Source organism: Struthio camelus, chromosome 1, assembly GCF_040807025.1.
Source record: "Struthio camelus isolate bStrCam1 chromosome 1, bStrCam1.hap1, whole genome shotgun sequence".
Lineage (NCBI taxonomy): Eukaryota > Metazoa > Chordata > Aves > Struthioniformes > Struthionidae > Struthio > Struthio camelus.
The window spans coordinates 193,431,752-193,446,302 of NC_090942.1; the positions used below are offsets into that span (position 1 = coordinate 193,431,752).

The 14,551-nt window shown below is 37.9% G+C and overlaps 1 protein-coding gene across 6 annotated transcripts in view; it reads left to right on the top strand.

The window, feature by feature from the left end:
* RNASEH2B (ribonuclease H2 subunit B) overlaps positions 1 to 14,551 on the top strand; it is a 48,058-nt gene that overhangs the window by 18,374 nt on the left and 15,133 nt on the right. For all 6 annotated transcript variants that reach the window (XR_011138633.1, XM_068929896.1, XM_068929899.1 and 3 more), the window contains 6 exons: positions 485 to 561; positions 3,000 to 3,117; positions 8,918 to 8,982; positions 10,359 to 10,464; positions 13,435 to 13,513; positions 14,457 to 14,499. Coding sequence is in view for 5 of the 6 variants with exons in the window: in XM_068929896.1 (XP_068785997.1) it covers positions 485 to 561; positions 3,000 to 3,117; positions 8,918 to 8,982; positions 10,359 to 10,464; positions 13,435 to 13,513; positions 14,457 to 14,499 (488 nt within the window). In the remaining variant the exon portion in view is untranslated. The remainder of the gene's footprint in view (positions 1 to 484; positions 562 to 2,999; positions 3,118 to 8,917; positions 8,983 to 10,358; positions 10,465 to 13,434; positions 13,514 to 14,456; positions 14,500 to 14,551) is intronic.

Sequence of the window (14,551 nt, forward strand, 5' to 3'; positions counted from 1 at the left end):
GCGCCTTTGTAAAGCAGGCAGAGGCAGCTCTAACTGATCAAGCTCTTGAAATTATTTTTTGCATTGAGTGTGTCTTCTGCCAGCGCAGCATTGCTTGCCCAGTATTTGGGATGAAGTATACCAGGCAGAGTTGATGTACCAGAACAAGGGTATGTTATGCCCAATTTTGCCAATAGAGGGCAACTTTAATTTTGCTGTTTTTAATATAGTCCAGAAAAAGACAAAACTGAGTAGGAGTATTTGAAGCTAGCAAACGTGCAACAGAGCTTGTAATTTGGTTTGGCATGGCTGACAATTGAGCTCTCTCTGCATTTTTAATATAAAGTCACAATTACTATTTTCCTTCCCATTTTATTGAAATGTTTCGTGTAAAAACCCCTTCCTCCTACCCAACCCCTGAGAAACATCCTTACAAAAAAAAAAAGTTGAGCAACATACTTGTGCTTCTTGGTACTAAGCTTTCTTTTACGTGTCTGTCACTTAGATGGACGGCTACTGTTTGTGACACCGATGGATCCCTTATTTCTGATACTTTATTACCTCATAAAGGCAGACAAAGAGGTAAGTCTTTTTATTTTCATCGAGTTTTGTTGATCAGTAAAGTATGTTTCAGGAGGCACCTTGCAATCTGAACAGATACCCTTGTGTTTGTAAGAGAAGCAAAGAATCTCTTTTGTCCTTTTGTGAGAGCCTATCCCTGAGCTATTGAATTTAAAGTGATCAGATGTCATCAGAATAAAAAAAACTGATGCTCATCCCAAGGCATCAGTAGATGAGTCATTTTGGGGAAGAGAGAAAGATAGATAGATGATTTGGTTGCTATGCAGAAGGAAGAAGAAACATTTCTGTGGCAGGTTGATCGTAAAAGTAAAAGTTGCCTTTTTAGAAACAGTGTTTGTAGAGATGGTTTATCATAGAATGGCAAAGCAACAATCAAGTACAAAAGATGAGTAATTAATAAATTGGTTTATCACAAATATAAATTTAAGTAGTATCTCAAAAGGCATAAGCAATGCTTTTGATTTATTGTTTGTAATCTCCTGCCTGTGAACTAAAGGGCGTAAAAGAAAACGTAAATGTCAATCCTTGTTATTTTTTTGATGGAAGCAGTAATTTCACTTTATGCATCCTAAGAGCATTTCTTGTAAGGTTGCTTGCTGTTTTCTGCTTTAGGTTGCAAGTGGAGAATGCAGGAAAACAATTTTTGTATGCTGAAGAAATAAAGTATTGTTAGAGATTTGTAATTAGTAATCTATTACTCTATAATTATTTTTTAATTTTTTATGATACATGCTGTACAAATGTTTTCTGTATTTCGGTAGTCTAGTCCTGCCTCAGGGTGGTCCATGAGAAGACATTTCACAGCAATAGTTTAGCTGATTCTCTGCACACTGTGTTCTGCTTGAATTTAGCACCTCTTTGAAAGCTTTATACCAAAGTTAAATTATGGAAACAGTAAATCTCCTGTCTACGTGATAGAGTGCTGAGGTAGCCTGAATAAAAGAACACTGTTGCTCTTTCCATGTGTGGGAAGAGTCCTGTACTGCCCTTTACTTCCTAAGTACCTGGTTCTGGGAGGGTTTTCTAGGCCAGGCATGGTGCCAGGTAAGTGCAAAGAGCTGGTCTGGGATCCACATCAGGACAAATACATTCCTGTAATGCTATGCTCAAATTAGTATATTCTCCAGTAAAAGGAAGTTTTGAGGACTGTGGTCCGGATACCTCATGTGAGACCAGCTTGAATGGAGCGCTGTCACTTCTGGCTTGAACTGATAGGGACGTTAAGGTTCCCACTGGGTAGTTTTGAATCATCCTTTGCACCATTATTTGGTTCTGCTAGTGTAACACAGGGTTGCCTAAGTGTCCCTGAGCAGAGCCAGCTTCTCTCCAGCAGGCCTTCTTAGCTTAGGTTCTGTGCCACTGCACAACATGAATGTTGGCTGTAGTGCTTCTGGACACAAGCTGGCTTGTACAGGTAAGTTTTCTGTGGGTAACAAAGGAGTTGATTGCAGCTTTTTTGCTGCCTCCTACAACCTTCCTTTGCCATTGTAATTTTGTCTTTTCCTCTTCCATAGGAAAAAATTAAAATCCATTTTGTTTTGTTTTGGTTTTTTTACCAGATTTGACTATGGATGGTTATTTTTATTAGGCCTCTGACTATCTAGTAGGAGGATTAACTAATAATGAAAGCTGTTCAGCTGGTTCAGCACCCAGGTGCTTTTTTTCATGCTGACCAGTGTAATGACTTCACCTTTGGCTCCCTGAGAGCATGCCCTCTGTCATAATGGAGAACTCACTGAATCTTTGTACTGATGCACTAACGGATCTTTCCAAGGGGAAGGCTGCCAGTCATGCCAAACTGTGCTGAATGATTATGCATTATTTGGCAACGGCAGGATTTGTTTGATAGTTCTGTCATGTGTGGGGCTATTTAAGTTTTGCCAAAATCACTTTATATACATACTCTAGCCAAACTGGAATTGACTTTGCAGAGGTGAAAGGTTAATACTATGTTCCAGAAGCTGCACTGCTCCTTCGAGATTTATCTTTATGGAAGAATAAGCAAAATTTGAATGGAAGTTATGACGCTGGGTTTAATCCAACAGATTTTGGTCTAAAACACTATTGGCACACACTAACTGCTGTGTCTTCTGTCATCTTCCAAAAAATCTCCCTGTGCTTCACATTAGTTTCTCCCCATATTGTTTTAAATTTGGACTTTTAAGTGCATTAATCAAAGAGTTCAGCATTTTGCAGGTATTCACTAGTTTGAAATAAATATTCATAGTTGCTTTGTAATCAGTTTCTGAATGTGTCACGTGGTACCACTTGAAATATGACCTTCTCTAAATACTTTATTTTAAAACTATGACTAGTGCATGCATATATATGCACGCACACACGTATATTTTTTTTATATATATGGTTTAACAATGACTTACTATTAGTCTGTTGTTATTTATGATAATGCTTTCAGAATTCTTTTGATGTTTTTTCAGAAAGGAAAGTTCCAGCCATTGAATCAAGTTGTGCTAGACTCTGAGTACCCTTGCTGCTCATTGTTGTTGAAGTGTACAGATGTTAAACAGTCCATACATCATATAACAGAAGAAAAAGGTAAAAAAAAAAAAATTGAATTTATTAGTTCCACTGACAAACTCAAATATAAGCAATAGTTTACATTGTACAAGGTGTAGTTCTTTTGACTGACCACTTTGCTAGGGGAGAAGCCACTTTGCAAGATAGAGTTAAGACTGGTTCCTTGTGTCTTTAAAGTTATACTGCTGTGTACTATACAGATGTGGTGTTAGAACTAAAATAGATTTGTGTGTTGTTAGTACTAAAATAGATTTGTATTGTCTGCTTTCATTTTGGTTGGGCTATATTTGCAGAATGAATGGTGAGCTCGATTTCGTTCTTTGTATGCTTGTATTTAGATACCAAGTTAAGTTTGTTGAGCTGGTCTTTAGAAGAGCCAGTTATTCATTCACTAAAATGGATACATTTGAGGTAGCAAAACAATAATGGCCTTAGTTTCTCTCATCTCACTTGATCTAAGTCTACGTTAGCCATCTAGACATTTTCTATATATGTAGTGGTAGAGAAGAAGTACTTCTGGAAAATGGTTCATTCATCTGTCTTAATCAGCTTTCTCAGACTGGAAAGAAACACTGTTTGAATGGTATCTTTCCCTCAGTTGACTACAGATAGAATCTAGTTAGATACCTACCATTAGGTGACGTGCATCCCAGCACTGTCGTCATTTGCATGGTGCCGTTTCTCAGGATGGAGCAGTACCGTAAAAGCAGAAGCTTACGGTTAGAAGTCTTCATTGCAGTATTGTAAATGGTAATATGTGGATGTCAGATTATCTGCTGTAGGTCTAAAATAGTTGTTGCTTGGTGGCATAAAAATGATAAATTGTTCAGAGCTGGCTTCTTGGATCTTATTGTACATGCTGTGAACTTTCTTTGCCTTTTGCTGAAAGTTGCACAACTCTGAGTTCTTTCGTTAGAGTAGGATGATCTAGTATGGAAGAAGTGAACCACTGTCCACGTGGCCTTTTTTCTCCCTTTGTAGTAGAGCATTCAACCCATAAGTAGGCAAAAGCTGGAGAAGGGCGAATACGCTGCTGAGAAAGCCAAGCAGTTTTCTAGGTTGGCATAATTTGGTGTGTGTTCAAAGACATGCAGTTTTTTTAAATAAGAACCTTGCGTGGAATATGTTAAGTGTGTATAAGGGAAAACCTAAATGGAAAAAAGTAGTCAAGTATCAATTATATCTATTTTGCCCTCAACCTTTGTCCAGAATTCCCTTTGTTGTAGGGGGCTTTTATTTTATCTGAGGACAATGTATGACCTTTAGGGAAGAGAAAGGAATATTACATAATTTTCGCAGCTTGGCAGACCTGCAAAAGATGGAAGGCTTCAGTTTTTATATTCAGTCCTTTAAAGAGCATTATCTTTCTGTTTATACTGACTTCCTGATAGCGGATGGAGATCTAACTGTACAGGAAGGGGTACAGGAGTCTGAGAACATGGAATCTCGGTTGGGTTTCCCTTTTCTTCCCTACCGCCAAGTGAAAAACAGCTGAACTGTCAGACCCCTATGTATGTAGAGCTGCTCTAAGGCGTTGAGGTATAGAAATAAGAGGCCAGAGATGTTAGGAATTTGCTTTCACAAAGCACTCAGCCCTTGTCACTGGTATCTACAGAAGAAACGCTTAGGTGTTCTCCTACAGATAACTGGGAAGTGGCCGAGACAGGATGTTGGAGAAATAAACACCCTGATAAGAAGTAAAATACCATACCTCTTTATTGCTGCATGGAACATCAACATGGAGAGGTGTAAATTTTTCCTGAAAGATTTAGATGCATGAGTTTAAATTTTTCCTGTATGAAATGGTGCATAGGTAGTAAAGTGAAGCAATTGCTTCCCCCCCAAAAATTGATTTAAACTTAGAATAGGACATGTTCCCATTGAAAATAATCATCTTATCTTAACAGAGGAGTAGGAAATTTGTGCAACAAAACAATTTTTACATTTTGCTGGGACTGGGATAGTTGGAATTGTGTGCTTCTGTGATATTCCTGGATTTCCAAAGGAACCTTCAGAAAGCATTAAGTTACATTCAGTATCACTGGGAACAAGCAACCTTTTTCCTAGGGTGAGTTCCGACTTTTGAAAAGGCTTGTCTGAGACAGATGCATCTCAGTTGCAGTTACTTTCTGCTTTTGCCTTCCCATGAAATGCTTAATTCTTCCAATAAAAACTAATAGTAAAGTTGCAGGCAGTTGCTGTCCCCTACAACTTGTCTGATACTGCCTAAGGAGTTAGGGGTGAGGGTGGGGTTACTAGTGTTTAATTCACCAATCTGAGAAGGTGAAAAATCTTGCTGTCGAGTTGAAAGGCTCAAATAGAATACAGAGCAAGGTCAGGATTATTTTTTTTTTGGAGGGGCACTTCCTCTGAACAACTGTGCTGTCTTTGGGCAATATTTATGTAGCAAAGGAAAATTAAAAAAAAAAAATCGATCTTTGCCATAAAAAAGGTCTTACATCCTGCTCAAACCTCTGTATCTATTCTGGAAATCAGATTTGCAGTTGTTATCCACCAGAGCATCCTCTGAAAGTGTACTTCATTAGACAATTGAAAATGCCTTGTTTTGATTTTTGCTTTATTGTTTTTAATAACATATTATGTATGCCTGTAAACTTGAGTTGTCTTTTCAACAGCTGATATTAACCATTCAATAAGTTATTTTCACTTCCTGTTCTTTGTTTTGAAAGGTAATGTAAAAATTACTGTTGACATTAATACTGTACGCACATGCAAACACTGGCTGTACATGATGTTCTTGGATGCCCCTGGACGTGTACCTGCTGCTTCTTGTCTTACTTGGGTTTGGTTTGGGTTGAAAGTACTAGCAATGTGGCTTATTCTTTAGAAATGTTTTCATTTTTTAGAATATTGTTATGCAACAAACTTGGGGCTTGCCTGTCATGCATAGATCACCCTTCTGTTCGATCCACTTCTCTCTCTTTGATATTTTTATATCTTGTTGTTACCTGTAAAACAATATCAATATTATGCCTAATGTACTCTTTTTAAGAATACTTGTACTTTTCTAGCTGTATGACCAGTTGTCTGCTTGTAGCCTTTCCTGTTTAAGGTGTACAATCTTAGGGCAAAAAGTATCTATTGTGCTGAGTCTTCTGTAGCTCTGACCTGTTTGGCAGAACCTACTAACATGATTATCTAACCCTTAATTTAATCTTAAGGCATTTAACATCTGTATAACAAATTCTTATCCTAGAGCGCTCACAGTTTGCAGTTACTGAATTAGTAGAAAGTCCACCTTCTCTGGCCTCCGTGGTGAAGAACAATGAACGTTCATTTTACTGGATTAAATTCCCATTTACCTGGTTTAGTAGTTGGGGAAAGGGTGTGTTCCAGCTGGCTAAACGTGCGTGAGGCAGGTTGTTTGCTTATAAAATCAAACACAGGGTGGAGGGTAGAACAGAGAAAGTTTAAGAAAAGGGTTATGAACTCCAGTTCCAGAGCATTACTCTTTGTTTCATTTTGCAAGGCAAAAACTGCGCTATGATCTTGTCTGATGTGATTAACATGAAGAGCCAAGAAAACTTACCTGATTAGAATAACTAAGTAATATTGCCAAGCTTGTATTCCCAGAAGGTAGGAAAAAAGGGGCCATATGAGTTTCTGAGTTATGGAAAACACTGAGAAAATGGATGTTAAAATGTGCTTTAGGCAGTTTGCTCAACAATACATCAGGGAAACTTCCAAGTCGACATAGCGATTACCCGATCGCTGAACATATTATTTAATTGTAGAACCACTTATATTCCATCTGTATTTCTCAAACCCAATCTTTCCAGATGTCTCAGACCAGTTTTATAGGCACCAGACACATTAGGGAACAAAAGGCTTTCCAATATATACTCATATTATCAAACATAGTCGCTTACTCTCTCACCAATATCAAATGTGCATCACATGTTAAATCCACGTTCCAATATTGAATCCTTTTGTCAGCAGTTTGTGACTTTCATAACTCACTTTAATTCTTCAGAGGTCTGAAATATTGTCAGTTTCTAGAGTTTAATAGTCAAAACTGTCAAGCACACAAAATATTTTCAAACAAAGTGATCTCTGAAGGGTTTGGCATAATTATTTTTCACATGTTTTAATGAAAATGGCTTCACAGTTCTGCATTTCCTTTCCCTAACTGAGTCACTCTGAATCATGCTGTTGTGGGGGAGTCTGCCTGGGAATCTGGACCAGAATTACTTTTCAGCATGGGTTGGGGGATGGTGGCAGGAGGATGTCCCTTCCTCGAACTTTCTCAGATAAGAGAGGAATCCACGAATCGTACTCACTGTACTTGGACCTAAACCACGTTAGCTCTTTGAGAAGCAGGTTCATGTATCCAGAGCCTCTCCCCCGTTTTCTGCTTCTTTTCTTTCAGAACCATTTAGAAACAAATGTTTAAGTCCTGAAGGTTGCAGCCAACTGCATCACAGCTAATTACTTTACCTGCAACTCGTCAGCTTCATGAAGCAAAGTTTATTAGGGTTTTTCCTTTTTTGCTCTAAAGAATTTTTGCTTTTCACTCTTCTACAACCATTGAGATAGATTTAAACTTTATCTTGTATACAGCTTTCCCCAACCTTTTCATACCCCCGCCATGAATACACAAAAAACACGTAATAGTTAGATATTTGTATGCAATTTGAAAGAGCCAGAATAAACCCCAAAGAAGGAAATGCTGAAGGAATCATAAATAATGTGTTGTTGATTGTTTGCAAAGGGGAAGAAAGAAAGTCCGTGAACTTGGTGCTGGAATATGAAATTGGATCGGTAAATGACATGAAACAGATGTAGGTATTTATGGGAATGGTATACAGGAGATTAAAACTTAACTGAAATACCTGTTGAAGAACAAGATTGGCTTCAACAGTGGGCTAGAAAATCTCCTATGTAATCTTACTAGGCATTTCATTCCTTTTCTAAAATTCAGCAGTCTGTGAATTGAAACTCAGTAATTTTTATTGTTAAAACTTCTATGAGCATTTGTAGTTTTTTTTTCTCCTTTGCCTCAGCATCCTGAGCTCACATACCTCCAGATAACTGATCACATGTGAATAGTGAATGTTTGTGGTACCCTAGTTATCACAGGGGAAACACTTTCTGAACTTCTTATATCATCAAGTTAATTTACATTGCTCAATAAATCATAAATTAATCATGTACTTCCTCCCACAAGGAGTGTGTTTCGCTATTTTGAATTCTGGATTTTCTTTTGACGTTATATTAAACAATGTAAAAGAAGGATGGAAGTAAATGCTTTGCTGTAGTCACCCTGTGAAGTGAGGGGGGAGTTGATAGGAAAAGAGATTATTGAAAGGACAGCTGGTTTATCTTCACTAACCATCTTTCTCTCGGCCCCGTTACTAGGTGTTGGAATGCATAAAGTAAAGATTTAAGGTTTTTAAAAAAAAAAAAAAAAAGAGGAGTCATGCACCTAACATTTTATGTTACAAACTGGGCAGTTAAAATGACCATTCTGATGATACAGGGCAGTAAAGGCTTGACAGACCACAAAAGCTTGAGAAGAGTCTTAATCTATGAAGCCTAGGATTACACAAATATAAATAAAATATGTGCTTTGATGGATTAGGGCCTAATCAGAGAACTGTCACGTTGTTCAAACTTGCGCATATCAGCTCAGTCTGTTTATTTTTCCGTATTTGCAATATTTTTGAAACTGATATCAAACATGTGCAAGCCACAAATTAACTTTTATGCTATATCTGCATCTTATAATGTTTTTAATGTATGGAAAATGCAATCTAAACCACTCATAACTGTCTTCTCCTCATTTGATTTATCTCAGAGATTGGCAGTCAGAAATTTCACAAATACAGTCAAGAGAAGACATTGAAGTGGTTAAAGAAAAAGGTATTGTGATTTTCTTTTGCTTTTAAATTTGCTTTCTATTCACAATGAAAATGCTTGCTAACTTGTCCATATCTCTGTTTGAGTCACATAGCATGGCTCAATTCAAAAGCCGTGTCCCGTCCAAGGATGGACACTGCATTAAAGCTGTTGAATTAAGGCATGTGATGAAGTATTAGGGAAACACCAAGTCTGTTACAGTTCTCTTTTTGGTGGTGCTGGCACGCAAGGGGATCATGAAAGAGGGGTAAGGGCAGAGAAAGGGGCTGGAGTGAGCTGTGACTGTATTCCGTACCTTTTGCTCAATGTGAGGGGCTTCATTCACTTCATAGGTGGGCTAGACTTCGGAAGACTCCAACTGTTTCCCCTCACAACTTTTAAATCCTACCACCCAGTAAAGCTGGATAGATATACCTTGGTTTTGTACTATAAGTGTATTCTCTTTTGAAGTTTGGGCAGTATCTCCCAGAATGGTGCTGGTATGATTGCTGCTGTCCTGATCTCATCACACTGTATGAAAAGCCAGTACAATACGCTGAAAAGAAACTGGTACTATAGCTAAGCTTGCTGTGGTCTCTGCTTTGACATAAAGAAGGCAAACCTCATTTTACACAGAAACACACGTATACACATGCACACATGTGCCGCTGCTACGATGGGACTTTGTAGGAAAAGACTGTATGCATCACATGAAGCAAGGAAGCCTTGTCATTTAAATTAGTCCCCCCAAGCACAAAATTTATTTTGCTTTCTGCCATAATGATGGGACTGTGGAAAAACAATATTACTTTTCTTTCCTGTTAAAATAAATTGTGTTTTATGGGCTGGTAGGAATACTGTATGGCTGTGGTAAAGGATGAATACAACAGAGACAAGTTGAGGTATCAGAATATCTTCTTTTGCAATGAATGCTTGAATATTTATGTTGGAACAGGTACCTGTTTGTGTTATTGAAAATTCCTTGTTCTGCCAATGATCTCTGTGTGACCTCCAGTATAACAATGCCCTGTAATGTCCTGAAACGTAAATTGCCATCAGGATTACCTTGGAAATCCAGCTGAACACAAGAATTCTCTATTTTCCTAGCAGGTGTATTTCTCACCTGTATAATCGTGGCTGTTGCATCTGAATCACTCAGCTCATCTTAGAGTGCTGCAAAACTGATGCCGTGTTGCCAAGGCAACATTTTCAAAGACATGCTAGTTTCTTTGGGGTTTTTGAGCTCATGTGCTAGTCATTACAAATGTATATTAAATTTCACCACAGTCCGTAACTTGAGTGTTTTATGTGCTTCAAACAAAATTACAAGAGCTTTGTCACTGCATTAACATGTGCATAACAACACTGATACAGACATTTCATTCTATGGTTTCCTGTAGGTCAATCAAACAGTGAAAGCACTTAAAAGCAGCAATGTAACTGTAGGTGAAAGGGTACAATCAGCTACTTTTATCAGCGGTAAACAAACCACAGATGCTGAAGAAGGTAAGAACACTAAGCATTGTAATGATTGCATTTTTGTGAAATAGCATACCTGGAGATAAAACACGTGATTAGAATCTAAAGCTTATTGAAAATGGCCTTTGCAGTAAACATGTTCCTTGCACAGAAAAATCCATACATGTTGTGACTGTGCATCTTAACTGTTCTGAGTTGTTTGATATCTTAATCAGGTAAAGTTGTAATTAACACTAGATCTTAGCTGGGGTTCTTTTAGCTTCTCCTTAGCTCAGGAAAGGGGCATATGTTGTCAGTGAAAGATGTGTGGAAATGCTTTGCTGAACTGAGACCATTTTGGACAGTATAGCACGTGCATATAACATGTATGAATATTCACACAATAAGCATAACTATGTGAGAACAGACTTTGTTGTTGTTATTAGCATGCAAATATGCTTTGTAGAGTTCTGCAAAAAGGAAAGGGATCTTAGGAAAAGATAGGATGCGTGCTTCTGGCCCAAATATAATTATTTTATATGACAAACTTATAGAATTACACAAGTATGTGCTTTTTAAGGGCAAAAAATTTAATAATGTGTATATTAAATCTCCTTGGAAGTGACAGTGCTGATACTAAAAAGTCTAAAGTAATCCTGTTTGCTTCTGGTCACCTTTTTCCTGAGGAGGGCAACATCCTGAATGTCTCTGGGATATGAAATTGTCTAGAGGAATCTACCTGAAAATGGACTATGCTAAGAAAATACTATGACATGTTAATGAAAATTAAGACAGGTTTAGAACAAGATGAGCGAAAGCAAGTTATTTCTGATTACTAAGGCATTCAGAAGTCTGCCTGCAATTGAAAAATAAGGAGAAACAAAGCAACTTGCTGACAAAGTGGAAAATGAGTTACCAAGTAATGATATCAAAGGAAACAACATAAATGAGATTTAAGAGGCAGCTAGACAGTTTTATAGAACAGGAATTGTAATATATGGTTTTTGAAAAGAGGCAAAGCTGCAAAACTTATAAGTGCCTTTAACTTTACAGTAGCTTTTTATCCTTTTCCCAACCCTCTCTTTTTAAAGGAGGGGGGAAATGACCTGTTCTGACAGTGACTATCTTGACTGTATTTAAATATTTTGTCTCTGAAATTTGTAATTAAATAGCTAAACATGTATGTACTTGTCTTCTTAAAATGTTTTAGAATTAACAGAGCAGCACTGAGCTGGGGAATACTGGGCATTCAAAATAACTAAGTTTTGGATGCAGTCCCACTGTATGTTGCGAGGTGAATGACAAGAAGTCAAAATGGACCTTACCTAACACTTAATTTTAGTAAGCGTAATTTTCTTGTCTGGTCCTTTCACTACCATGACAGTGCAATTTATTTCTGTTCAGAATTGCTTGCATAGGGGTATTGTCAATACCCTATAAATGTGTGGGTGTCTGTAGTTAGCATCTACAGATGTGGTAGGGCAAAAACCTGGGAGGATATAATGAGTGCTAATGGGGAATGAGGGAAGGTCTGATACTTTGGGCCTGAGTATTTTGTTAGGAAGACAAAGAAGGGAGGTGTGCAAATATCCCTAATGTTTGACAGGAGGTTAATAACAAAGCAAGGCTGGGGTGAGAGAGCAGAGTCCCTGGATGGCAAACTATGATATTTTAAAATTGGTAAAGGAAGTCAATGAAGGCTGCTTCAAGGCAAAAAAGCAAAGACAATGGATTTTATATTTGAATTATAACAGTAGTTGACTTGGCCTCACCATTCAGCAAAGAGTGTGTTGGTGAGAATATTTTTCTTAAGCGATAAATTGGACACAATGAGTGCTGAGGTGAATTTGTCTTGGTTTGGAATCCTTTCTTGTTCTCTCCTGCCCCTAAAGCGGACTTAAGGAGTTGACAAATATTTGATGAATGTAGGCAGTGGAGGCAGAAGTGGTGCAGGTAGGAGATACTGCGTTTGATGCCATTCTAGCTGAAATGCATGTTCTGGTTTCAGTTTATTAATGCTTTCTGCTTCATTGCCAATTTACACTGGGCTTAGCAGATAAAAATAGAAGAAACTATCTCTGACATAGAAGAAATAGTTCTTTACTAGTCTGAGGCCAGTTTGCCACGTGTTTCTGAACTTTCTGAGCACATAGGAGTATGAGCAGCTAGAACTGGTCTATTTTAAATGGAATCCAGAGGTGAGATTTTAGCTCAGGGTCTGGCAAATGCCTCTTATACATGGGTGAAGTTACTCGCAAGCAGCCTTAAAACCAGCAAGTTAAAAAAAAATCCAGCCCATGATCAGTAAATGCTTGTGTAGAATGGGACCAGAAAATGTGATTTACGACTTCATGTTACAAAAGGGTCACTTTTTTTTTCCCCCCTCTTTCAGAAAAACATTTATAGCAGGAGTGCCCTGTACTGAAAACGGCTTCTAGTAGTTCATATTTCCACAGATAATTATCCTGTCTTGCCAGTGATGTTTAGATAGGCCTTGGCATTTTCTGTAAAGTACTGAAATGAAGTACAAGACTTTGAAATAGACTCATTGTCTCATCTAATTGTTTTCAGTTGAAGCCAGAAAATGTACTTTAGTACTGAAGCCCTTGCCAAATAATTGTAAGGTCCAGATGCTTTAAAATTAATGATTGCGTGTTCTGTTGAGTCAGCTTTTTACTTTTGCAGGTTTTTAAAATTTAATTTCTTTGGAAAAATACACGATATCTAGTATACTCGGAAAGTGAACAGCTTTTGTAGAGTACATACAGCAGAGATTAATAACATGTGCTGACAAAGTGAGTGTAGTAAGTCTTTACTTTTTAAATAAACCTACAAGTGTCATATAACATAAACTACTCAACACAGAGAAGCATCACAGTGTATCCATTAGAAGTCTCTTACTATTAGCTCAACCTTATGATTTATGATAGCGCACACACAGCATGGCTAAGAGAGCATGACTATATAATGTGAATTTTCTTTTTCTCCTCCTTTCCATTCCCTGGCCTGTTCCCGAAGACTACGTACGATATGCCCATGGGTTAATATCAGAATATATTCCTGAAGATCTGAGTAAGGAGTTGTCAAAATACTTAGAGTAAGTACTGTTCCAGCTGCTAGTTTTATGTGGCATGCACTAATGAATCTTCTGGTCATTTCTATTGAATATTGAAATTTAATCATCCAGGTTAGAGTGAATGCAGTGAGATTATATTTGCCGCACTTTAAAAGTGGTATTTTCAAATGCGAGTTGTGGATGTATTGTTTCTTTGATGCTAAAAAGCATGGGCGGGAGGAGAGAGGTAATAATATCTAAGTCTGTTATGTCTGTTATCATAGTTTCATCATAAAGCCCAAACAATTTGTCCCCTTTTAAAGGAAAGGAAATGGAAATCCAAAGAGGTAAAGTCGATTGTCCAGAATTGTCAAGCACAAGAAGCGGAGCCAGCAATAGAATCCCCGTCCCCCTGCCCCCCTCTGTCCTTTTCCATTCTCACTCATTCTCTCCCCAGTGCTGCTGGGGATTCAGTTCACATATCTAACCTGTGTTAGTTCATGCTTAAATCTGGAAGGTGAGCCAGGATTCCTCATCCTGGTATTTGTTCTCTGCCAGCAGATTTTGCCTGGAGCATCAGTTGGGCCCTGTACCTGCCCTTCAGTTCAGTGCTGTTCACTGGGTTGTATTATTCTGGCTTAGGGAATAAAAGTGCAATTCAGAAGTCTTGTAGCATAACAGAGATGCTGTATAATATCGTCTTACTAATAATAGCCAAGGTTATCAGAAGTGATATGAGGTTCTCCTGTTTTGGCTGCTAGACTTAACCTTTAAAAGAGCCCATGTTTTTGTTTGGTGCCTGGCTCTGTTTTAGGTATCTGTCAGGCATACAGTGTCCATGAGCCACTTTTTTGCAAACACGTGCCGTATGTGAGCAGCTGATATCCAAAGCATCCTTTATGGGGAAAGAATTGAGCTTCAGATTGTGTCATTCAAAAGTTTTATTTAGCTGTCTTAAGTTACACTATAATCTTTTGTTCTGCAGACTCCCAGAACTTACAAGCCCAGCACTGGAGCCGCCACTGAAGGTAGGAGGATATGAAGAAGAAGATATTGACACATATATTATGTTGTCAGCTA